This window comes from Takifugu rubripes, chromosome 18 (assembly GCF_901000725.2).
Source record: "Takifugu rubripes chromosome 18, fTakRub1.2, whole genome shotgun sequence".
Classification (NCBI taxonomy): domain Eukaryota; kingdom Metazoa; phylum Chordata; class Actinopteri; order Tetraodontiformes; family Tetraodontidae; genus Takifugu; species Takifugu rubripes.
Window position 1 is genome coordinate 3,816,469 of NC_042302.1, and position 26,748 is coordinate 3,843,216.

Consider the following 26,748-nt stretch of genomic DNA (forward strand, 5'->3'; position numbering starts at 1 on the left):
AGTCCCTGTATCGTTGCCAGTAATAATGCAAATACCATTATAAAACCATTACTAAAAAAATGATGTTGACGGAACTACAGTTTTGGTTTCTTTATGCGTAAGAGTCGGACCTCTTTTAATGATGAACGGTCCGTGTCAGTAATTCTTCCGTCTCAAAATGGCGGAGTACGCTAACCTCGTCCGTAGGGCTGTGGGACAGTTGAGAGGTCATGGCGGAGTCCGAGGTTTTTTCCTTCAGTTGTTCAGGTCAGTGAAAGTAATATTAATCTACCATATTTTAACGTTGTCAATTTTTATTGACATGTTGTAATAGTATTATTTGTTCAAAGCTGGGTTAGCATGCTCACGGCCAACGAAGGGTATCCAGCAAACGCTGAACAATGTCAAAACAACAAAACATCAGGTTGAAATTTGGGAAAGCTCCGTGCAACTGGACTTAAACGCCAAATTTCGTTCAAAATTTCAAAATGTTTTCAATAGCACAGACTATCAATCATCTTGATTTAGGTATACGATACCTAACTAAAGCTGATTCCTGCTTTCATTAACAGAGTGAATGATGTGAAGACGGGAACATTGGTTGGCGTGGATAAATATGGAAACAAATACTATGAGGACGAAAGGAGCTTCTTTGGTGAGTCACGTGTGGTATTAAGTCAGGATAATATCTGTAGCACATTTCTGGACTTTTAACATTTCGATGTCACTGTTCTCTACTCGCAGACAAATACTTAAATGTTTTTGTGTCTTGGTCCTAAAGGAGCCCTTTGGTTCACTTTGTTGTCTGTCTGTGCTCAGGACGTCACCGCTGGGTGATCTACACAACAGAAATGAACGGGAAGAAAACCCTTTGGGAGGTGGATGGCAGTATGGTTCCGGCCGAATGGTAAAATCTGTGACATTACAAATTTTATATGCGAGTTGCAGAAGCAACATGGGCAAAAATTGTTGTCTTTTCTGGATAGAGTTTTACATACAAAACTGAAACACTTGAGAAATTAGCAATTTCATGGTAAAAACAATGAAAGCCTCATTTTAAAGTTTACATTAGAAAATAATGTTGCTCTTTTTTTTCTGTCCTCTGCTCAGGCATCGCTGGCTGCATTCTATCACGGACGACCCCCCTACCACACATCCTCCAGAGCCCAAGAAGTTCCTGGCGGAGGTGCACCAAATCAATGTGAGTGGCAGCACGCAGCAGTATGTTCCATACTCCACCACCCGCAAGAAGATTCACGAGTGGGTTCCACCCAGTGCTGGAGCTCAGTGAACTCTGTCGACACGTTTGTAAATTATAGTATCCTGATTCTGTATCCAGTTTGTCCTGAATAAATCTCTATACAGATATTTATGATGTGAGCGGAAGTCCTTTTTATGCACTACACAGACTGATTTGTCTCCTGTATCTTTCAATGATTTTAGTGGATGTATTTATTTATATGTAAGTAATTATTAGTATCCATAGTGTGTTGTACTGATTTAAATTAAATGTATCCAATGACAGTGTCCCTCTAAAGCAGAAGACGCTGAGCCAAGGGTTTTGTTTCCGTGTGAGATTATAACCATGCTGTAATAATCGCTGCAGGATTAGTCCGAGCTGCAGCGTTTCACACTGATGTGCATGAACAGATTCTCCACAGCAGGTATAAAAGTTAACGCTCACTTGTAAGGAGATAGTGCACGTGGCAGTCTGGGAAAAATCAGGATTTCAAAAGGTTTGTGCTTGGAATTTTAAGTGAACAGAGGGTCTGAGATTCTTTAATTGCCTAAAATTTTTGGAGGATTGTTAGTTTGTCTATTATCTTGACAGTATTGAGTTTTAATCCAAGCAAGTTGTTTATGCTTCTTACTTCAGTGTTTATTGACAAGCTTAACAAGGGGCTGAGTTATTTACCCACATGATGTGAGTTACTAGTACAATAGCTGTACCTCAGCTGTCCATATAAATATCTCAAAATTATACCTTGGTTTACATTAAAAGTAAATTGTGGACATAAAGTTAACTTTTACATTTTGTGATCACTTGTCAGTGAAATATAGTTTCAACCTCTTTTATTTGGGTTTGAAAACAAATTGACAAGTCTTGGGATACATTATTAGCTGGGTAATATACAGTAAATGTATAACGTGTTGACATTTGAGTTGAGTACAGTACATTTTTTAGCCCTTATTTTTACATCGGCATTTTGATAACAATACCACACTATTATAAAACCATGAACATTTTGATGTTAATTAGGTGCTGGTATTACTACTTTAAGAGAGCCTAGTGTTCAAAGTTTGCTGTTTAATCTTGTTTTTAATGGTTCTCTGCATTAAGTATATTATTGTTTTTGTTTTTGTTATTATTACGCACATCCCAACCATTTATTGTTATTATGCTCCCCAAACATGCATAATTTCTCCAAAACATCCGAGCAACAATCCAACAAAAAACCATTCAAATCTAATTAGTGAGCCCTGGGAGAAAATGAAACCGGTTCCATCAGGCCACGGTGGTTGACACGCGAATGTATTTTCAGGCAGCTGGAGCTCTTGAATGAGAAGGCTCACTGTTTCATCACTTTTTCCCCGAGGGGATCATCTGGAGGAGGATGAGGAAGAGATTCAGCTGATTGTGAGTTTCGGCACATGCCACGTTTGTAAAAGAGCTTAAAGGCCAAGAGAGGGCGATGTTTCCGCTTTTATCATGTGAGAGAAAAAGAAAAGGCTCAAGGTGGCAGGTTGGACAAGAGTCCTTTGTGATTTTAAAGTGAGGAACAGGAGCAGCATCTTATCTGATTCCTCCTCATTAATCAGGAAACGCGAGCAGGGAGCTGCTGGAATTGACAATAAGCAAGTGACACACGCCCTTTTCTCTGACCCAGATGTCCCTTTTTCTCTTCACTGAATCGCTCTTTTCATTTGTCCGCACTTCACATCAGCTGATAGCGGCCGTCTGATTCCACCCTCTGCAAATGGAGCAGATAATCTGTCTCAGTCTCTGGAAATGCTGAGGCAGCAGTCTGCTGAAGTGGCAGCTGCTGGCGACGCCACCAGAAAGGGGATGAGGACGGCCGCATTGATGTCAGGACACACTCCGCGTCTGGCTCCCAATCCTCTTCCATCTTTTCTCCTGCCAGCTGTCATTTCTTTTTTCTTCCTCCCCTTCCTTGATTCTCTATCTCTTCCCTTTAACATCACTGTCGTTAGCCATCCTCCCACTCCTTTCCTGTTGGGTCACGGCTGGCTTCTTCCTCTGCTTGAATTTGTCTCCAAAAATAAGATGTGAGATCCTTAATGAGTGTTTCCACATTTCTTTGGGACCCAAAATGCATTAAACTGTAATTAATGGGTCAGAATTGCTGCCTTGGGTCTTTTATTGTGTCTCCCATTAGCATTTAGTTGTAAAGTTCCAGTGTCTTGCTGCTTTTTTCCCCACCAGTGTTTTTACAAGGGACACTTTAAACCAAAATAAGTAAAACTAATAATAAAACAATCTTACTTTTATCTATTTCACCATGAATGAATCCATTGGAAAATTCTAATTGTTATTGCTTCATCTCCACGATGACATAAATGGTGAAACACTTCAACCAGCTGTAAATTACTTTCCTGAAAAAGACTGGGGCTCATTTCAGAATTTATAATGCGGTTTCTAACACCCACCACCTTTGTGTGGGCTTTTACACTGAAATCTTTAGTGTGGGATTTACCAGTGACAGCAGTTTCAGCTTGAATGACCATGTAAATAAGTGATTATGTAGCAAGATGAAGCGTCTTCCTATTGTGAAGGAGTTTTAACTGTGGAATGAACTTCATTTGGTCAAAAGTCAGAAACGATGAACTAACCAAAATGCAGACTGTGAAAACACATTTGCAGCCATATTATTCAGTGGGTGAGTGTGTGTTACGTGCACACACACACACACACACACACACACACACACACACACACACACACACACACATGCTCTTATCTGGCTCTCTGGAGTCTCCATCCTGTAAAGTGTGTTTCTCCCTCGGGGCTGGAGCTTCGCAGGAGGAAGCTGCACTAACTCAACCTCCCCATTCATTCCTCTAAGTCTTGTCCCTCCCTTCCTCCCCCGTCCAGCAGCGTCCCACCAGCCGTCCTCCTGCTCTCCCCTGATTGGCAGCCGAGCTATTTGTTACTGCAGTGAGGTGTTCCCTGGCCAGCAGAGGGTGTCTGATAGTGATCAAAAAAAAAAAAAAAAATTCTGGCTCAGGCTGCTTTGCGCCTTTTAAGGCAAGCAGTCTTGCTCAAAGGTGTGTGAGGACGGCAGGGAACACTGTAGCCGGGGAACACGTCTCAGATGAAGCAGTGCCGACGAGGTGAGCAGGGAGCCGCTGCTTACACAGGAAGCACAAGATTTCATAATAAGAGGGTTTGACACAGGACAACTACAGCAGAGAGACACTTCAAAGAGACACACAGATGTTTTCCTCTGAAGCCCCTGCGTGCACTTTGACCCCAGGCTGTGAGGAAGAGGAGAAATGAGGAAGAATTACAGCGCCACGCCACTCATCTATGTGACAGAGGTAGATGTTTGTTTTCCTTACTGAAGGTAAAACCTTAAACCGATCAGGGAAAGTTACACGAAGTTCACGGCAGGTTAGTGCGGCACTGTCGGCCTCTTTTCCCGGGGTCACGCTGATGGGAGCTGCGCGGTGGTGTGTGAATTCTCATCATGGCAGGTCCGGAGAAAAAGAAACGCAACAATTATGTTAGTCAGTTTGCTTTGTAGGATAAAAACAAGGAAGTTGGGTTTTTTTTCAAGCAGTTAAAGTTGAGTCAGGCAAGTTTCCTCACATCTGACGGCACCACGTGACCGCCCTTTGCTACTGAACGACGTGAGGAATGTGTAAAGCAAGCTATAGATTAGCACTCAGGGTTTGTCTTTACTCTCTTGCTTTCCTCCCTGATTTCTCTGAGAAGCATAACTCAGGTAATCGTCTCCGTTCTGGCCCAGCAGGTTACGTCTGTGCTCCTTCCAACACCCTCTGTCAGTCTCAAACGCAGCTTTCCCATCAAATGTGTGTGGTTGTTAAGAAGCCTTCCTGAGGCCGGTCTCGGCTGCACACACCGCTTTGGGCTGTGCTTATTTCTGCTGACTTTCTGCGCTTTGTGCAGGAAGGCATGCACTGTAGAATACCGTTACGAAACACGTGCAGCCGGTCACAAACAGCCTTTATCAGTCTACAAACCAGGAAATACCAAGATTAAGAAGCAGCAGGCGTGGCCGAGCTCTACCTTATCGTTGTAACAGTCTTCATCCATCAAGGTCCACGTGCTGCAGGAAAGTTCTGCCAAATCTTTGATCCCATTTTTCAACCTCTGATAATGCTGTCAAGCAGCCGGTGCGCCGCACCGCAAAAGGCTTCGAAGGGAAGATGCTCTGTTTACCATGGCAACCGTCTTACTGGAGGATTAAAAACCCTGAATGGAAGCTTTTTCTTTCATTCTCCCTTTATTTTCCACCTTGGCCTAGCTGTCTGTGTTTGTTCAATAACAGATCTCAGAGTGTAACAGACTGTAACGTGATGTGCTTATGACACTATGTAGGTCACAAATTTACATTCCAACATGGACATTTTGTGCCATCTCACTCTTGCAAATGAAAGATGATGGTGTTTGTTTCTATTTTGGGATGAAATTCCGATGATTTAATTCAAGTTGTGCTCTGGAATTTATTATATCTAGCTCGTAGATAAAGGCATAATGAGGTTTGGTTTTTTATAGCGTCCTGAAACTATTAATTGCATAATTACAATATTGTATTCGGTCTTGTTAAGCTATATAAATACACATATATGTTTAATAATACGTTAGAAACATGCCTTCAGCAGTCATTTTTAGGTTGGCTTTTAGTTCTGATTATAAATTAGTACAGGTGATAATTTACATGAATACCTTTAGATTCATTTTTCTTGGCTTGTGTTTTCTCCATCATTTCCACCATTTTTTCCCACGTGATTTCACATCAGCAGACAAGTGCTGCAGCTTCTTCTTCCCTCGTCTTGTTACCTAACGGGGTGAAAAGGTCATTTTTAAGTTTGAACCGATGTTTTACTCAGGCAGAATCATTAGCACAACCATTACAAAGAGCCCATTCCACCCAAAATGTGTGCAAGAGCTCATTTAATTAGCTGAATAAATGGGGTCTCCTCGAGGTGAAGATTGAGATGGTTAAGTGTCCGTTGAGCTGGTTTATGCTTGTGCTTCACTCTCTGTAATGAGCTTCTCAGCTCATTTGTTGCCATTTCTCATGGACAAGGCCGCGTGTTTAATTTAAAAAGGCAATATTCATCTACAGAATGAATGTTTTTAATTCAGCAGGACTCCTCTAGTATTTACTGGTTGTCTGATGTTGTTTTCTTGCCGGCTGACCGCAGCATGGACTGTGAGAGGTCGTTACATGTAAATGCAGAATATCATAAACTTTTTTAGTTATGAATCCTCACGCCACTGTGGTGAGGTCACAGGACTGACATGGCCACAAAAGAATAACTCATTATATTTTACTCCCACTTTTTTGTAGTTGCTGTGCAAATTACAGTGCTTTAATCATTATTCTGCACAAAAAATGGCTGAAGTATGAGTCCTGCTAATGGACAAGCTCACAATAGAGTCTGCTAATGTCCCATTGAGGTGTCAGAGTCATGTCACAGTCATGTGAAATACATATTTTAATTATTTGATAAATTAAAGGATATAATTGTTCTCTTTTTTTAATGAGCTAACAGCAATGTGAGCAAAATTTTTGCCAGAGCGCCTTCCAATTAGGGCGAAGACCTTTTAATAAAGCAGCCAGAGCTCAGAGACTGTTTGGTTTGTAAATGACTTGGTGATCAATTCCTTTTTGAATGAACTGACTGGTTAATGTGGACTGCAGAGTGCTGCACGTTAATCACTTGGGGCTAAGCAGAGCAAGACCTAAGGACGCACAGTCCTTCGTCACAGTCGTTAGACCTGGACTGCGTGTTTGGTGTCCACGTCTACGCTGATTATTATGACCTTCACTGATGGCGCCCCCCCCCCCCCCCCCGCTGCCTCAAAATCAACACACACATTAGGTAACCATGTTTATCACAGGCCACTCTATATGGGCCATTAATTGCCATAGTAACCAGAGTTGATTTATTTCTTTATTTGTGTTTATGGCGGTACTAATGGAATCTGCAGCTATTTTTGTTGATCTGATTCATAAACTATCCCTCATACTTTACACTTAATGTTTTAAATAGAAACTTTACTATAAAATTAATGTTTCCATGTGGTTAAATAATAATATGACACTGTGATGTGAATGTTTGTTCTTGCCTGTTCATGCATGTGTGTGTTTTTAGATTGTGTGCATGCTGAGCTGCATTTCCATATAACCTTGTCTGTGTTAGTAGCCTCTAGCTGTACCAAACATGTAGGAGGCTTGTGCTGTAAAAGAGCACTTTAGTCTTTTCTCTCATGTCATTATGTTTCTGTCAGGGAAGTCAGCCAGGAAGAACACACAAACAAGCAAATGCTCCTTCTGCTTTGAATTTGTTGCTTTTTGGGAGTCATTTTTATATAAAGCGAATTTTTAAAAAAAACAAAAACAACTGCAGCATTGTTCAGTCAGACACTTTGCAGACGGTGCCCATTCTTTACAAAATATTAAATAAACAACAACACACATCTCTTATCTTACACAGCAGTGAAACAGGATACATATTTTTTGCATTTTTTCATTTCGGATGTTGTTTTATTTCTGTTTTGTCTGGGACACCAACATTGGTAATACCAACCTCACGTTAATAGCTTTTTTTGTGATTGTATATATTCCATTAAGATTTTTTAAAAACATGCTCGATGACGCACGAAATCCAGATGGGGGCAGGAAGTGGAGAAAAGTAATTTGGAATGACGGAAAGTGAGTATTTAAAAGCGTTGGTTGAGCAGGTAGCAGGTCTTATCTAAAAGTAGTAAAATATATTGGATATGATCAGTGGAAAAGTGAATTTTTCCTGCCTCTTGTTGAAACGGACCATAATTTGACAACCACTGGCTGTGGTAGCTAACATAGCTAGCACTGCTAATAACAAAGACACAGATAACCACTTAGCTTTGAAACACAAGCCGTAGAAGAAAGGCCACAGTTAGCTACACTATGTTTCCAGTAATATCTTTATCCACTGGTCCAGAGCTGGTAAACTAAGATCAGCAATCCTAGAATCAGAGAAAATCCTAATATGGAAATTCATTTTCCTGGATGTTTTTAGCTTTCCAGTTGAGTTGTACATGTCATATTGAGTTAATCTATTGTATCTATGTTTAACATGAACAGACAGCCACATGGTTTAGCTTGGCATAGTGACAGGAAGATGACAAAGCAAGTGCTCCTCTCATCATAGTATAACAGTCTCTCACTATGTGGGAAAATCCTAAAACATAAACCTTTTAAAAAAAAACAGATTTGCCTGTATTGGAATAAATTTCTGATAGTCTCATGTCACTTATGTGGACGATGCTTTTCTGACACATTCTTGCTGGTGACATCACGGTCTGTTGACCCGCCAACCTTTATGTCTCCCTGTCCCTCTGCTTTAATGTCACGCCACAGTATCTTTCACTTCCTTTCGATGTTGATAGTTCACAGCAGCTGTCATTTACACCAGAGAAAAAGGGGGGAAACCAAAGAGAGATCTGAAACCACAAAAAGGAAGGACAAAAGAGGGCTTAAATGTCACCAGGCTGGTGAGGCAGAGGGGGCATTGATGTGGGCACATAGCAAAATAACACATGAAAGCGTGGCTGCCCACCCCTCCACCAGCTCACATGGAGAGGCTCTATAATAATCACATTCACAGCTGTGCACATTAAAACATGGTCGATTTCAACATTCAGCGTATGTGAATTACATCTATTATTATTCCGACAATGATTTAGATTTGATAATAGCTGAAGAAGACTGGATCTCCCATTCAAACGGAGGCTTTCAGCCTTATTTTAAAAGGTTCACACCAAAGAAAAAGGCATTTACCGCTTAAGAATTACAGCCATTACATTGGAGTACCTCCATTTTCTGTCCTGAAATTATGGCACATGCTTAAAATGAGTGCAATCGCTGCTGTTAGTGTTGCACAAATGCAAATGTAGCAATCAGTCGAATTTGCCAAGACTACCATAATAGTGACCAAAACAGCCAGTAGCTGCTGGGAAGTAAAAGCATGCATGAACAGAGCATCTACATTTAGAGCTGTAGGCACAAATAAACCGCCGCGCAACACAACAGCTACCCAGCAGCAAAGTCAGAAAATTTAAGGAGTGGAAAAAAAACAACTTGAAAATGAGAGAGATAAATGAGTAATTAGCAGACTCATTTAACAGCATCTGTGGGAGAAAATGTGACCAGAATGGGTAACTTTTAAATGCAGAACCTGCCTCAGTTAAACCTATCTCAGTTAAATAGAGGGACCAAGGTTCCCATGAGCAATAAAGAAGAAATTAGCCTGCAATTGTTCATTTGTTTCATGTGGTGGTTAATGAGCAGCGTTGAGTGCAATTTGGCTGGGAAACACCAATTTGTGAGTTGAGATTTGCAGTCCTCCTCTGTCTCTGTACATCTTTTGCCTGATGGGAACATCAATTGTCTTCAGCACATCTGTAAAAGGATCCCTGCTCGTCACATGACCAGCGTGTGGAGTGAAGCAGCGTCAGGTAGCGTGAACGCGTGGCCGTGCCCTGAACCTTGACAGTGGTGCATCTGCTGCCACCGTCCATTTCTTCCTATTCCCAGCATGTCAGATTAACTCCCCCACTGATTTAGTTCCCCGACTACACGCGGACAAAAGGCACAGCTGGAAAGCAGGGCAGCCGGGCCCCGTCTGAAGAAATTCTATTATAGCTGCTGAGAAGAGGAGGAGCAGGAGGCAGGATTAGAGCAGGAGGGACGCTTTAGTTTCTGCTGTTTGTGAGAGTTTGCTTTCAATAGATGAGACACGACAGTAACACAGGGATGCAAACTGCATTCCAGAGACTCTGGAAGGGGGGGGGGGGTGCTGTTGCATCAGCACATTTGTCAAGGTTTACTCTTCAAGATTTCAGTGCTTCAGTTTCTAATGCTTGGAATGGTGCAGAACATTCCAGAAAGAGTCACTTTTGAGTTTTTGATCGGCCTACTTATCCAAATTCCGCCTTGGTTCCAGACTGTTTGCTGTGCTCACCCTTCAGACTGAGTCCGCTCTGCTGTCTGCTGATTTATGTGCTCGCTCAGGCCGATTTGTCCCTCTTGCCAAAGAGTAAGTGGCAGCAGCCTCCATCACACACACCCCCCACCCCCCTACGTCGCTACATGTTTGTGTTTATGAGCGAGTGAGGATTATTGCTCATCAACTATCAAGCCTAATGGGGCTTATCAGCATCAATATCACAGTGGAAAGAACATTTGCGTTGCAGCAGCACGCCGTTCTGACAAATCCATCCTCTTGGCAGTGAGTTCCAGGGGGGGTTACATAATTGTTTGACAGGGTTTTTCTCTTTTTTTTAGGGTGGCGGAGAGACAAAAACCCCGAGCTCTGTTTGAGCTTCAGTGATTCTGTGTCGTAAAGGTGCAGGAATACATGAGGGAACGGGAGGAAAGATTCCTGTGAAGAGTGAATGAGCTGTCGCAGAGAAAATTAGGATCCGGTGGAGGACAAGGAGACACCACGAGAGAGAATGGATCTAAAACCAAAACATAATTAATGTGAGCAGGAGGCCCAGAGTTTTCCTAGAATGAGTCCAGGTTTGATTAGACTGAGATGCTCAATGCTGTAAATGGGTTAAATGCAGGCGTTTGACTGTTTATTAGGTCAGACAGAGAGAAACAGATGTGCAAATGTCCACAATAAATCCCAACTGAGAAGAGCAATGTCTGAAATTATGATTGCCGTCAAGCCTCCCAGGAGCGGCGATATAGGGGGAACGATAAGGGAGTCATAAGGCAACGGTTGATTTATGGTTATACTTTCCTCCTAACGAGGTTATTTTCTGTGACGGAGTGCTTGTGTGAAGTATTTTCCAATTTCATCTCATCGCTGCTCCGTCGGCTGCTCCGACCGGCTGCGTAGCGTCTGTACAGGCGCTCAGCGAGTTTGCATAGCAGCACAATCTTGTAGAGGAAGCGAGAACATTTTACATTTACTTTACTACAGTTATCTGAGCACGCAGAGGGCTTTTAAAAGTTCCTCTTCCTGTCAGCAGCAAATCTGATGAGGACAGATGCTTTTCAATCAGCCCACAAGTTTCTTATCTGTTGCGGCGTCTTTCGGTTTAGTGTTTCCAACCTGCAGAAAATAACCTCATTATGAAAGAGCTGTGGGAGGGAACCAGAGTCCCAGAGACAACCTGCGCAGGCACATGGAGGGCACGAAGACTCCTCTGGCACCGGGGCACCGCGCTAACCGCTGCGCCACCAGGTCCGGCTGTCCCAGGATACGCACTACACATTAAGACTTGAAATTATGTAAGAGGGAAATGGAAGGATAATGAGTGGTTTAGTCCTGTTTGTGGTGAATGTCCTGCCGGATGGAAGCACTCGGTGCTTAGGAGAAGAGGGGAACGGCGCTTGTGGGGGCCCTCTAGCTCTGTACAAGAGTGCATTAGGATTGATGCCAGCAATTTTGCAGAAATTCTCTAAACTTCTCAATTTACAAAGCCTTTTTTAACAACGTCCCCAGCCTGAACATAAATCTAAAAATTGGACCCCATAGATTTGAAATATTCTCTTTAATGGAGTTGGTTTAATGTTTATGTAAGTGAGACAGATGTGTTCATGGATGCACGTCTCATTTAAGCATTCCAGCGTGCTACAAATCTTACAGGAGGAGTTCGAATCACCTCTCCTAAACATCACTGAGACCATCTGTGGTGTTCCAACCTCCCTCAAGTATTCCAGACACATTGCCAGAACATTGTGATCCTCATCCTAAACAATCCCTCCCCAAATGCAACCAGTGTCAGTTGCGCGGAAGTGTCTGGTTTTGATGCAGGTCACGCCGATGTCACAGCTGAGATGGAGACAGGAAGTGCCGCAGGAAGTCCATAAAGAACACAAACAGCAGCAGTGGGGAAAGGGAACAATAGCTGTGTGGTGAACAGCATGCATGCAAATGCCTCAAACCTTGACCCAGGACAGGTTTAACATGCCTCATATGGCAGTTACCTCTATTTAGACCTGTTTAGGTAGTATAAATAATCTATAGTCTGCTGCTTCAAGGCCTCAAAAGTGGTACCAGCGCTTAGTTCTGCTCTTAATGGCTGGCGTTTTTTCCTATGATAAACACAATGAAAAAATCAATGCCAACGTTCAGCTGTACGCCTAATTAAATGTCACATTTAACTCACTGCCTCTTACCTTTCACACAGCCAAACACAGCTATATTCTATTGCGGATCGATGTGTGGAGGAAATGGACTGGAAGCGTATTAGCTTTTCTGGATTGATCATGGCAGGCTGATGTGTTGTTCCAGAGCTGCGCTGTGGGTTTTTTCTAAATGGGGGCAAGGCAGGAAGAAGCTGCTCGAATTCCTCTGCTTGCACTCTCTGAAACGCCCTGCTTCAACCTGTCAGCATGCTCACAACGCTAAACAGGTTGAGTCACCGGCGCTCTTATAACAGCGGTTTCAGGTTGGCAGGACTGACTGAGAAGAAACTGGTAGAGGTAGAGGAGGGGGACTTAAAAAGTGTGGATGAATACTTAATGTTAGTTTGGACAATAGACTATCAGCAGGCCCGAGGTCACATGACACGGTCGCTAACCCCGCTAATTAGTTTCTTTATCGTTCAGACCTACTCTATCTTTAAATCATTCATGAATCATTCCCCAGGCCTCTGTGCTCTAATCATCTACCTTTTCACTTTAGCTCTGGTTACTTTCGAAATACAGAATCTAATTGAATTTGAAAATTAGAAAAGAAAGAGGAAGGAAACTAGTTGAAGTAATGGTGTTTTTAAATATTATTTCCTGACTGTGACAGCAACAGACAGCAGATTTACTTATTTACTCTTTTATTACTTGTACTTTGCCCAATCCTCTTGATTTACACCAGGTTTTGCAATCCCCCCGTGACAACACAAGCATGGGTTAATGTGTTTGAGCTTGCTGTTGTGAGGTTTAAACCTGCTCAGATAGAAGTAACTCATCCTGTGTCTTAGTCAGGAATAAGTTTGACTGAACTACAGTGATGTCTCTAAAGATGACCCTGACAAAGGAGGTCAAGCTTCAGATGTGGGAAATCCTGAGCAAATAGGTGAACAACATCTCTAAATTTAACTCACTTTATATCAACTAATAAATAAATAAATAAACTTTCAAAGTCATCACAATTAGCACCAGTCAACATAGTAGCTGACAAATACATCTTTGCACCCAGAAGGGGACGCGCCTCAATATTTGTAAAATAAATCTTATTCCTTAGTGATTGAAAATTGTTCTGTTTTTTAAATAGGTTAGGAATCTATAGAGGCTACACGTTAATTCAATGTTAATGAGGTAATAATAATCAATATAAATACACGTTAAATCGCGAGAAGTGGCCTTGATTTGCTTCACAGCTCCGCCCTCTGTGCAACGGCGTGGGCGGGGCTTAGCAACACAATGTGTTCTGCAGGCTCGTCTTATGTGTAGAGTTCAGTTCGGTCAGTGTGGTGAACGACTCGGCACCTCTGTGGGTCATTTTTCCTGCCTCGGCTGCAGTGGACCGGGTCGGCGGTGGCGTGTGTTCCACCGCCCGCGTTCAGCTCTTCGGCTGAGGACAGCAGACCTACGGATCCGGTGTGATTCCCGAGATTATGTCCGGAACCCGCGGTGCTCCTGCGGACAAAACTTTATCAGAAGTAGAGGGTCGCAAACAGCAACAGTATGGTAAATATGAGTTTCCCCTCTATCTGTAGGTTTAGAATAACTATTGTTCCTCCTTGATCGGCGCATTCCACGTCAACTATCCACAGACGCATTGAGCAGCTTTCTCTTATATTCTCTCGACTTTTCCCCCATTAAGTTTGACATGCTTTAAGTTGCTCCTTTGTTCTTTATTGTAGACAGAGGTGCTTCACCTCTGCAACTCAGCTTATTCTGGCCAATTTGACCAACGCATTTACTGTTACATCCTCTTTGGAATCTTTGGTTTGCACGCCGACGGTGCGGTCCCGATGAAATCGTGTATATATAATATTATCTCTTCACGGCACGACTCTTCTCCATTTCGAGTTACATAGTCGTGTTTGTTTGTCTGGATGAAATCGACAGATTCTGCGAATGGACGCTGATGTTTAAGGTCAGGCCTGACTTTGACCTGAAATCATCATCGGAGACAATAAAACTGGTGAAACAGGTTTATCTACCCTCACTTATGTGTTGCCTATGGCAGGCGGTGATATTTGTGCTGAGAAGCATCTCACTGGACCGACTGATCTGATCTGAGCGATCGGGTGATGCGTTTACGTCCATGTTCTTGCAAAAAAAACAAAACAAACAACAACACAAAAAAACAGATGTTTTGCGTGCGTGACGTGCAGAAACTTGCACAGCCCGTAAATTTGGAGTTGAGGCGATCTGAAATGAAGAGGATGTGATGCTCTGGCATCTGTGTTGCTATGCAACCAAGAGAACTGGAGTGACCCGGGCATGAAAGGTCCTGTAAAAGTCCCAGAATGATCCGGTTTCCTCCTCAGAATGTCTGAAATCTGCACCTGCAGACTGTGGACATCACTTCGGATTGAATATTTCACCATCAGCCTTTGTGAATCTTGTGGCAGCGTGGAAGGACAACGCTTCAAACGCACGCGTGGGAGTTGAGCGGCGCCGAGTGCTGTTTCGGCTCATTGCCACATCGGCGGCGATTTCTGTGTTTTGATTCATCCTTCGAGTGAACCGAACTTCCTCTGCACCTCTTCTGATCAGCAGCTTGTGGGTTTCTGCAGGGTCCTCACACACAGTCTGTTTTCTGACACCAACACACACACAGACACACACACACACCAGAGTCCGGCTGAGGTTTGCGCCTCTGTGGTGGAATTGATTTGTTCAGGCAGGTAGAAGAACTGTGGCTGACACTCGTTTATTGGAATAAAAGGTTGTACAGATCTTAAAGGTCATCTCAGTCTGGTGTGTGTTTACATCAGCCTGAACTCTGTGTGTGTGTGTGTGTGTGTGTGTGTGTGTGTGTGTGTGTGTGTGTGTGTTCTGTAATTGTATTATTTTCAAAGGGGAATGCTCCATCCTGGACCTGTGTGTTCTGTTTATCTGGGAGAAAGCGGACAGGGCTGTGCTTCCTCCTTTAAGCCTCTGACAGCATTTCCTTTGAGCATCAGGGTGTTTTTTCCAAGATTTTCTTTTTAAAGCTCATGTTCTCGCAACCGAGGAAGTACTTTCCCGCGTCCGAGATCCAAGCCGCCTCTCTCGGGAGGGCGACAGCAGGAATCCGTCGGTGGCGGAAACGTGCACGTCCCCTGTAGGCCACCTCAGGCCAGAGTTTCTGCGGCGAGGACAGCTTGGTGCCAACGCGTCGGGCGGAGGTGCAGATTGAAATGTATCAAAGGAAAGCTGATAATCTGGCTCCGATCGACCCCACCTCTGCCATTCACCCCCCCCCCCCCCCCATTAATGTACTTTATCACCAATAATGTGCTAAATCTTTTTGTTCTGCGTCCGATGTGATCAAAGCAGGACATTTGATAGAAGCACGGCTGTGATTGGCGATGCTTTCAGATTCATTTATTAGAAGGCTGATCATAAAACAGAAGGGGGGGCAGAAGGGGGGCTGCCGCTCTGCTCATCAGATCTGTGTGTGTCAGTATTTCCATACAGGAATAATCAGCTGGTCAATCCGTATTGACTCAATTCCAGCTGCTGATGGACAGCGTTGCTGCTCCGTCCTGGCTTCATGTCGGTGGGCTTGTTTAGCTGTGTTTGATTTATGGGATGTATTTGCTTTCTTAAATCCAATCTGTGTAGCACACACACACACACACACACTCTGCCCCGTAAACCACACTGGCGATCCCTGCCTACTGTCGGCCCATTGATCGACACAAAGGCGACCGACGTTCTTCTCCCCTCCGCTCGCTTCGCTGGTTGTTATGGGCCATTTGTGATCTAGTGAATCTGTTGTCGGGGCAACCTGTGGACTCTGTGTGGCGTTATGAGCTCATTACAATGAGGGACGGTGTAGGTGTGAGTGCAGCCGTGGAAGCCAATCTGTGATATGGAAATGATTGAGGCATTTTTCATATGTTGGGGGGGGCGCGCGGGGTTTATCTCGCCGCCTCGTTCCCGGCCCGCGATTTTCGGATTAGGGATTGACCGGGCTTTGCTGGCGGTGAATACACACAACGCCAGTGCTATGTCGGGTGTGTAAATAACACGATGTGGATTAGCGAACGCGCCAAAGCTCTGGCCATCAAAGTGATCCCCCGAGAACACGCACGCAGCTTCCCCCCAATGTTGGTTAAAATCAATACAGCTGATTCGCTGCCAATTATACACCTCAGTTTGTTCATCCCGTGTGGCGAGAATATACGACCCAAAATGCCAAATTAGGGTGGTTTGATTTGATTTTGTTCATTTGTGTGGGCCACCGTGGTTTTAAAGCCATCTGTCTGGTGGCTTACTGTCGCATTCCGTTGTGGGTGTCCTCTGTTTCATAGCCATTTTATAGACCCACTAACTCACCCTGCCAAATACTCCCAGTCAGCCTGAGCAATTTTCTTAAATGTCATCCTAAAGGTCCCAGTTTGACCCCGGTCTTGTTTGATAATCCAACTGTGGGCCGCTGATCCACCGGTGGAGGTGATGTTTTTTCCTGCGTCTGCGTCCTCTCTGTGGATACGACCTCGAGGTGATGCATCTGAATGTATCTCCACTCTAAATCCTCCCCCATTGTCTTTCTGATGATTGCGCGAGAAAAAGAACAAAGGCTGCTGGGTAATAATCTTTGCCCTGGGAGGCTCTGATAAAAATCTTACATTACCAAGAGGAGACTAGAAAAGAAAGGAGAGAGATTTCCTTTTTCAAGATTATTTTTCCCCGCCACATTTGTTCGGTTCTGCTTGGCTCAGATGGAAAAGCGTCATAAATAAGGACTGAAGGATATTTGATGGCTGTTGATTGTAAATGGATGACCATCAGCTCATTGATTTTTGGCTTGACATCTGCCCTCTTTCACACTCATGTGTAATTTATTGCTTCAGGTGTTGCAGAGGGGCCCATCGGTCTTTGTGTTGTTCCTTTGTGCAGTAATATAAAAATTTTGCTGAAAGGAACCACAGCTGATCTGATAGGGGAATGTTAATATTGGCTCTACCATTCAAACAAAAATCCTTTGAAAAGTAAAATCACATTATTATAGCTGAAGCTTGAAACTTGTCAATTTGCGTCTTTATTTATTTCTCTTTTAGCACTAAGTGTGTCAATATGAAGAGGGTAAATATTGTCAGCGTACCAGCATCATGTTTGCATTGTGGTTTGTTGGTGTAGCTCAGAACACCAGCTCACAGCGGCTCGCGTGTCAGCTAGTTTCATTCAGTGTTAATTTGGTATTTAACCTCTGAAAATCAAGCAACAGGAAGACTTCTTTTGCCTCATCTCTCCATCTGTGAGCCGTTAATGAGGCTCTCCAGGTCTTACTCAGCCACGATACCACTTTTTAAAGAGGATACATCGCACACACGCTTATTGCACAGTTGTATCGGATGTGTTGAAAAGCTGCGAATTTCACGTGACGATTGAGCTGCCGGGTTTGTTGTGGTCTTATTTTCCACCACAGTCATCGCGTTTTACCCTCACGGAAGAGTCAAGCACTTGGATTTCCAGTACAAGTGCTTCAGCTGGGACAAGGCGGACTGACACAAATGGTTTTTGAATCAAATGAAGCAGCTTCTGGAGCACCATCGAACGTACTTGGATGCCCAGAATGACAATTTAGGTGACTGTCGCAAAAAATAGTGTTGGAACGGGTTGTGGTTGGCGGCGGGGGAGCGTTGCTAAGTGTTATTCTGCATTTATTTTGTGTTTTACACTTGACCTGCAGGAATTTGACCGTGCTGTGCGTAGTCTGGCTGCGTAGTGTGTGGGAGTGTAGTGACATGTGGGCGAGCTGCTGCCTGTTTTCACATGAAACCGTTGGCTCAGTGAGCTCAGACGCTCTGTTTACTTCCTACCCACCACACCTTAACTCTGACGTGTCCACAGGTGTGTGAACACGCGCGTGAGGACTGCATATTACAGTGCAAATAAAGGCTTAAATTTTCCTACAGATTTGTTTACAAGAATAGTCGTATGAGATTTGTTCACTAATAATAATCTAATTCCATTAATAATGACATTAATGGCAAACAACCTCCAGATTTACATCAAGGATTATGTAAATATCATTAAATATTTAGATAGAAGCGCTTTTTGTTGTCAACATGTTTTTTAAAGTCACCTTTACCCCTGTTGCTCTTCTGTAGCGCTCCTCATTTGCATTCTGCCCCATCTCCTGTTTTGCTTTTTGCTGTTTACTCCCCAGTCCTTCTCTGTTGTTGTACCTGTGGACCCCCTCCCGTGGGGAAGCGCGCTCATCTGCCCACTCCTCTTCCCCACAGGAGGCTGCCCTCCGTGGTCACGCAGTCATGGCTCATCCCCTGCAGGCAGGCGGGGAGGCAGGACCACGTCATCCATATGTTTCATTTCACCTTAAACTGCTGTTTTCTTTTCTATCTCAGTGTGTAGCTGGAGGGAATAATGTTGACTTGTGCAAAACCGCACTGACTGTTCAGATTGTTGAAGATTTTTTTTGCATTAAAATCAGCATTGGGGGTTTCCTCTGCATCCCTAAAGTCTGAAGAAAAGTGGGGTGGGGGCCTATTCAAGACTTGAGCGTGGAAATATGCTAACAAGGAGATTACAGTGCAATTCCAGTGATAAATGGTGCTCTTTGGAATGTGGTGTTAGGCTCATCTATTATTCATACAGCACGAACTGTATTTGTTTCTCTTCATTTCATCTGTCGGCACAAAACGTTCTGTTGATTTGACAGGTGAAATACTGTTGAATTCATCTCCATGTGTAGACGATGGTGTTCTACAGCACAACTGATGATGAGAGGTATTTGGGCCCTCTAGTATGTATATTTTTGCCTACTAGCATCTCTGGTGATGCCGCGTCCTGTTTGGGATAAAGCCTGCCTCTGAATCTCCCCAAATAAATCTTTTTGATATGGTTGCTTCCAGCCCAGTTATTTGATCCCCAGAGCTTAAACACACACCACTTTAATTCAACTTCTGCTAATCTTCTCTGATTTCGGCAACGCGAGCATGGAGTGTGGGAGGGGGCGCGGTGTCCCCCCAGTACACAAGTAATGCTCTTGGATCTTAATGCGATGTGACAACAGCAGATCATCTCCAGAGTCTTTTTCAGACTGGCATCAGTGTCAGAACTGTGATTTTGGAAAACACATTTGTTCAGGGGGCCAAAAATCCCCAAAAGTATGAACACGTTCACAGCTGCGATGCTAAAATTAGCATTTGTTTGGACAAAGGGGAATTTATAGGCTCTAATTTTGTGAAATCATTAACCCTGCTGGCCTGGCAATTGTTGGAATTTATCGACCCAAGATAACCTTATCTTTACAGTAATAATCATGACAACTTCAAGCTTCCTACAGGAGGATTTGTAGAAATTCTGCCTTTAAGCTTGTTCCTGTGGAATGACTTATTCTGCCACTGACAAGAATTGATGAGCTGAATTACTTTGTCATGGAGTTTTGGCGTCCTACCCGTCAGCACCTCAGGGCCCTTCCCAGTGCAATAAAAAAGACCAAAAGAAAGGTTCTCTTGGCAGGATTCTGTGTCCCCTGGGGAAGGTTTGCTACTTCACAGTACCGTCAATGAGGCTTTTATGATGAGCTTGATTGGTGGGCGTTAGAGTAGCACTTATGGCCCACTTTACACACATTGTGCACACCACGAGCACCCTCAATGAGACTATAGAGTGAAGAGGAATCTTCTTAGATTTCAAATATAGAAAGACAATGCAAACCGCCACCTAGGCAGCCGTGCTGACTGCTGCGTGCTTTTTAATACAACAATCCAGACCGTCATTCTGGGCTCCTGCGGCGTACATGTGACCACAAGCATGATAACCTGAAGCTACATCTTCAGTGATGACTGGCTGCGTGTGATTTTGCTCCCAGTGACATCACTACCAGTGTGTGAATAGAAGGAGCTTTTTAAGTTAAGCAGATTTCCCCAGGCTCAGGTTTGTGGCCAAGAGGTCCAGGAGTCAAACGCGTTTACTCTCCAACCATGTGAGATGAGGAAAAGAAGTCAGATGTCTCCTTCCTCATAGCCTGCATGCTAATACTTTCATTTCTCACCCGTATGCCCCTCCAAGGACTGAATTTAAAACACATGCTTAACTTTTCAGAGAAACACATGCGCCTTTCTCTCAGCCAGACTTATTTTCTTTCAAAGGGCAAGAGTTATGACAGTGCATATAGCGAGCTATATTTCCCAGCGGACAGATTCCCGGCCATGTTATTGTGTTTAGGCTGTGTCCAGCCATCTGTATGATCATTGAAATGGCTTCGGTACACTCCGTTCCAGGGTCACAGGGTGAGTAGTGGCCAGTGGGCCACTCTGAACGCGCGCGTCCTCTGAGACATATGGCGCCTCCGTGTGTTCAGATGTAAATCATCCCCCCGCCCACACCCATTTTTCCAGCTCAAGCTCAATACGTGCACAGCCTGCCGAGTTATTTTGCCGCCCGCTACGCGTTGATGCACTCGGATGTCCTGCGGCCAGGTGATTTATGACCAGGCTGTTTGTGTGTGAGAGGCAGCAAAAATGTTGGTATGCACGGAAGCACAAATGCCTTGAATGAATTTAGGGTTGCACGTGCAAGTCCGATGTGTTTCGATGAGTTCAATGGGCAGTGAAAGGACTAAAATGATAAAAGTGTGGGTTTAGGAGTAGCGATGTAGACTTTATGGCTGTGCAAATCAGGGATTTGCTTCTGTTAGCAGCCAGATCAGATGATGGGATTTCTGTCACTCTTGTGCCCAGATTTTTGCAACTTACTTGAGAAGATCATCAAGCATTTCCAGAGGTAACAGCCTTCAAATTGTTAAACTCACGTCGCCAGAGCACACAAATGTCTTGGGGATCTGAGAAACGCCTCGAAAGTAAGGAGAAAAGCCAACCAAATCTTCACTGTAGGTGTGAATATGAGCTCATTTCTGGCTGTAAAGATTGCTCCCATCTGGAGTTGTGACATATGTTTTCATTTGAGACTAACTGAGTGAACCCTGCCTGGTGCCGCTGGAACTTTCTTCCGCCGCTGCTGGAAGGTTTTGCTGACACAGGACAAAATTAAATTCATGTATTCTGCTTTTATGTGCAAGATCAAGAGAATAAAACCAAGAGAAGTCCACCTTCAGGGCATGTCAGCAGTTTAACCGGGTGGGTTTTTTAGAGCTCAGTCTGTCCGTGTACTCGTTGCTGCCTTGGAAACAAGAGACACAACACCAATATTTTAGCTCGCCTTACATAATCAGCTCATCTGCTATAGTCGATACAAATGGGATGCGGGGGTCGAAAGGCTGTTAGCATGATTTAGTCTCTTCTCTCTCCACTCCACAGGACAGCTCTTACAAGTGAGCTCAAGCATCCTTTGACCCTGTGCTCTAATTTTTCGTCTTTCCTGCCAGCTTTCCTCTGATGCATTCTGAGTATTTTATAGCCATACTGCACGATTATGCTGAGGGTGACTCCGAGATTGGACTCCGCAGTTGCTCTTTTCAAACTATTTTAACTGGGAATTCAAAAATAGATGAGTAAAGTGAGGCAAATGGTGACAAAAACAACTTTTATTGAAGTGGCTATTGATTTAGCCCCAAATAAAAAGGCTTTTAGTGTCTGTTTGGATTGGAGAGCCTGATTTGCTCTTTTGTTTTTGCCATGTTGCTGTTTTAATGGAACAGGCTGGTTTTGTTTCTTCTGTGAGAGAATTTCAGCTCTTTCATTGCGTCTCCATAGGCAGAACACAGCGGTTGCGATGCCAATATCCTCAGCATCCCCGTTCCTATTCGCCGTGGCGGTTCGGAGTCCAACCTGGACGTGGTGGATGGCGTCGGGCATGAAGGAGTGGGACTGGATTTTAACAAAGGAGCTCTGGGTATCGACAGTCTGCAGCAGAAGATCCTCAAGGTCAGAGCATACTTGTAGAACAGCTTGAAACTGAATTCAGTTTTGAGCCTTGCTCCGGGACAGGGTCCTGACCCGGCCCGCCAGGCTCGGTCCTACAACCGGAGACTGATGATAAATTCATTTTAATCTAACCAGCTGTGATTTCTGATCCTGTTTCAGGTGACAGAGCAGATAAAGGTGGAGCAGACTGCCCGGGACCAGCATGTGGCAGAATACTTAAAGTTGGTTAATAATGCTGACAAGCAGCAGGCCATACGGATACGTCAGGTGTTTGAAAAGAAGAACCAGAAGTCGGCGCACAACATCGCCCGCCTACAGAGGAAGCTGGAGCAGTACCACCGGCGAATGAAGGAAAGCGAAGTTAATGGGAAACACAGCCAGAAGGACGGCTCCAGCAAGGAGTCTGGAACACACAGCAAGGAGGGCAGCCTGCGGGACATCAGCACCACCGGGCGCCACCCGGCACTTGACAAAGTAAAGACAATCGGGCCCGGCGTGTCATTGTCTCCGCCGTTCTTCTTCAACAAGTCGCGGGAGTTCGCTAACCTGATCAGGAACAAATTTGGCAGCGCAGACAACATCGCTCATCTCAAGAGCTCTATGGAGACGGGGCAGGGGCTGCACGTGGATGGCGGGGCCAGGGGCCTGAGTGGGAGCGCTAACACGGTAGCCAAGGCGACCAAATATCAAAGCGACGACGAGTGCTCTACGGCGACTTCAGCGTCTGCTGACTCCAACGGGAACCTAGCCAGTGGCTCCGGGGTCCTTGGGGAGGTCCTGGACATGGTGCGAGAGATCAGGGAGGCTCAGTCACAGATGGCGGACGACATGGATGCGATGAATACCCAGTTCAAACGGGACTACAGCTACTTCACCCAGATGATGCAGGAGGAGCGATACAGGTGGGTCAAAGGTCAGACCACAGATGACATGTTTGTGCCACCGCCACCTGTTACATGTGTTTCTGTGTGTCAGGTATGAGCGTTTGGAGGACCAGTTGAATGACCTGACGGAGCTCCACCAGCACGAAACCAGTAATCTGAAGCAGGAACTGGCCAGTATTGAGGAGAAGGTGGCCTACCAGGCCTACGAGAGGGCCCGAGACATACAGGTAATCCCAGCTCGTTTAAATTTAAATGAATTTACCATTGATTTCTGCTAAATTATAATCAGTTCTCAGGATCGGCAGCTGCTTCCTCAATAAAAGGCCAGACTCTCTGTAATTATCTTAATGTGGATCCTGAGAGATGTGACGCTGAAGAATTATCGCACAGATCTTAAAATAAATTCAGACGTCACCCAAGAACAACTGTAATTCTGATGGAGCCGATGGCTTTAATGGATGTACACAGAGATTGTGGGTCAGTTCCTGATGACTGACAATTCCTTAGTTATTTTTTGGTCCTGTCCTCTTCTGCAAAGGCTCCTGGGAAGTGAGGTTGCCCATAGTGTAGCTATGCGTCTCACGCTCACCTTTTTTAGTTAATGTGTCATTTGGAACATTTAACTGGTAACATCAGCATTTTAATCCCAGTCTATGTGAGATTATGGATCAGGCTTTTCATGAACCTCATTTTTTCGTGCAGGAGGTTCTGGAGTCGTGTCAGACGCGTGTGTCTAAGCTGGAGCTGCAGCAGCAGCAGCAGCAGCAGACGGTCCAGCTGGAAAACACTGACGCCAAAGTGCTGCTGGGGAAGTGCATCAACATCATGCTCGCCATCGTCACCGTCATCCTGGTGTGCGTCTCCACGGTGGCCAAGTTCACAGCCCCGCTGCTGCGCAGCCGCCTCCACCTGGGGCTCACCTGCGTGGGCGTGTCTGTGTTAGCACTGCTGTGGAAGAACTGGGAACATTTACAGTGCGCTTTGGAAAGATCAGTTCTGCCGCACTGAACCGGCATCACGCGGGAGACCAGAACACGGGGGGTCGGGGACTGGAGGGGGGTTGAGATGTAGCCTTAAACCATCCTTCATCTGATGCACCTCTACTGTGAGTCTGTAACGGCCGTGACAGCACGCCGCCATCGCTGCATCGCTACAGTCTGCACAACCATGACAAAAAAAAAAATCAGGTGTGACATATTATTGGATGTTGGATCTCCCCCTCTGCGATCATCTGTTCATCAGAGGATTGTGGGTGCACTGGCGGCAGATTTTGAAGTCTAAATATAGAGAAGGGGCTTTTATTTTGGCATGGGAATGCACAGGTTATTAACTGCCGTTAAAGGGAACCACGTCTGTCATGGCGCCACCTGACACCTCTGAATAAACGCAGCATTTACAGTGTGGGGTCAGTGGATCCTTCTCCAGTCTGTACAGAATCCCTCCATGTACACCAGCCAGCTGTGAAGACACAAAGACACGTGTGCCTGAAATTTTATTTGTATTATATTTATGTTTTTGTCAGAAAACAGAAAACTGAGCATCTCCCTTTGTATGTTGTGTTGCGTTGTATTTCCTTGCTTCTCTGTTTGTGTGACTACTGTTTCTTCCAGACATCGTTTGATTTATATAAATATTCAAGAACATTGACACTACTCAAGTCTGCAAACATGAACATGAAACCAGGAGAATTTATCTTAGCATAAATGCTATAAACAAGGGTCAGCTTTTAGCCTGGCTCCACTGCCCAATAAAAATAATTTATTTGAACTGTATAAAAAAGCTGCTTCTCTATGTTGCTAACTCCCACTGGCTTCATCTGTATCCTCCAGACATCACAGTTCTGCTAGTCTTTAGTTCTAACTTTAGAAAGTTTCCCTAAATTCCTCCTCTAAAGAAACCTGCTTCCTGTCTTGTTGCAATTTAAAGTATTTCATTGTGTTAAAAATGGACATTTATGCTGGATAAATACCTGTTTTGCAGGTATTCCCCAAAGACTTCTGCCACTAGCATCCACCAGCTAACTGTGATGAAGTTCTCAATGTGAGCAATTCTGACTTTCTTTTAGGAAAGTTAACCTCTTTTGTTTAAGAAAGTGCATGTAGGCCTTTTTAATGATGTGATGTATTCAGGCGAGGTTGGAATTTGAAACCAACTTTATGGCTGGAAAACACTAAAATAATTAAATGTTGTACCAACCCTAACCACACAGTCCCAAGCAAAACTTGAATTACATGATGTTGTTAATAACATAACAGCAATTTGTTTAACCACGTAACTTGAAAGCAACACTTCGGATGACAGAGGGGAAACGGAACGGTGTAGCTATGAGCTCTGAAACTGGGATCACTGTGATGATGGGTATTAAAGTGAACTGACGCCTTGTCATTGGAGCACTTGTCTTCTGTCCTGTCTTCTGTCCTGTCTTCTTTGTGGCCCCAAAACAGCCAAATATGGAGCCATTTTTAATGTTTAGCAAAATCTGCTTCTCCTCTGTGCTCGTCTGCAGATCTCTCCTGTCAGAATTTGTACCTGTAAATGTATATTTTCATACTTCTATCTCACCTGCTAAAGATTGCAAACCATCTTCTTTTCAAATGAGAAATAAACCTCTTTTTCAAAGGTTTGTCTGTATTCCCAATATCTCATCCTTCATAAATATTTCATCATATGTTTTGCTGTGATGGAAGGACAAAGATCAAACCAGAGTGGAAACATAAAAAATGTATAGTTCAAATGTCTGTGGTGCGTTTTTAATGAGAAGCAGGGCTGTAAATCCACCTCATATTTTTAAATTATTATTTATCAAAAGCTTGGTTAATGCTTCGCCTTATATAACTCTGTGCCAAAATAAATGAGAAGAACTGAGCTTTTCCTCTAATTCCCATATGTTTTTTAATAAAGGTCAGCTGTTTTTTGATTAATTTTTTGTCCAGCTCAATTATAAATGAGTCTTTTATCTGACAGCAATGTTTAATAAATTAATCAGTGTGTAATTAACTTTTTGGACACCTGTAACAAATGGAAAGGCCATTTTGTCTTGTTTTGCTTTATGAATCTTTAACGATTCATGCTGGCCTGAAAATCATTATTCATGAGGCGTTTAGCTCAACTTTGGTTCCAGCTGCAGTTTTTTCACCAATGGATGGATGGTAGCCACCCAGCACTCCACTATGGTGCTCCAATAGTTAAAATAACTTCGGCACCCTCACCGATGGATGAGTGGTCCTGATTTCCTCCATGGCTCCCACAGCAGCAGCGGAAGCTGAGCCTGACCCTGTTGAGTTTACGAAGTCCACCTTCATTGGTACTGCATCAGAGGACAGGGAACCCAGACCGATTTCACCCGATTAAGTTCCACACCTGGAAGAATGTAGTCCAGGCTACTGTCACTTGCCTACATGCGGTGGGGATCAAATGAAATGCAGGGCTCTGATCCTGGACTTTTATAGGATCAAGGCCTCTACTACTCTGCGAGACCTCTGCTACCATCCTTTTGTTGTCTTTTTGTATGCAACGTTATGCTTGGATAAACCATAAGGTTATCAACATAAGGTTAACAACCATAAGGTTATCTCTGTAACTAGCAATGCTTTAAATCTCCTGCCCAACAATGGGAATTGTAAATGAAACATTAAAATCCAATGATTTGTCATTCCAGTT

At 44.1% G+C, this 26,748-nt stretch overlaps 2 protein-coding genes across 3 annotated transcripts; both read left to right on the plus strand.

Moving 5' to 3' along the window:
• The first annotated feature begins 86 nt into the window (after nucleotides 1-86).
• On the plus strand, nucleotides 87-1,347 carry ndufa12 (NADH:ubiquinone oxidoreductase subunit A12). The gene is made up of 4 exons (XM_003972703.3): nucleotides 87-246; nucleotides 552-634; nucleotides 799-886; nucleotides 1,090-1,347. The coding sequence occupies exons 1-4, from the start codon at nucleotides 158-160 to the stop codon at nucleotides 1,268-1,270; spliced, it is 441 nt and encodes a 146-aa protein (XP_003972752.1). The 5' UTR covers nucleotides 87-157; the 3' UTR covers nucleotides 1,271-1,347.
• A 2,911-nt stretch (nucleotides 1,348-4,258) lies between these two features.
• LOC101074961 (transmembrane and coiled-coil domain protein 3) lies at nucleotides 4,259-25,711 on the plus strand. 2 transcript variants are annotated; one of them, XM_029825586.1, is made up of 5 exons: nucleotides 4,259-4,539; nucleotides 22,034-22,204; nucleotides 22,364-23,106; nucleotides 23,180-23,315; nucleotides 23,791-25,711. In XM_029825586.1, exons 1-5 carry the CDS (start codon nucleotides 4,495-4,497, stop codon nucleotides 24,094-24,096), a joined length of 1,401 nt encoding a protein of 466 aa, XP_029681446.1. In that variant the 5' UTR covers nucleotides 4,259-4,494; the 3' UTR covers nucleotides 24,097-25,711. The 2 variants fall into 2 exon arrangements, with proteins under 2 accessions (XP_029681446.1, XP_011611567.1); XM_011613265.2 differs by lacking the exon at nucleotides 4,259-4,539 and adding an exon at nucleotides 13,616-13,880.
• Nucleotides 25,712-26,748: the final 1,037 nt, after the last annotated feature.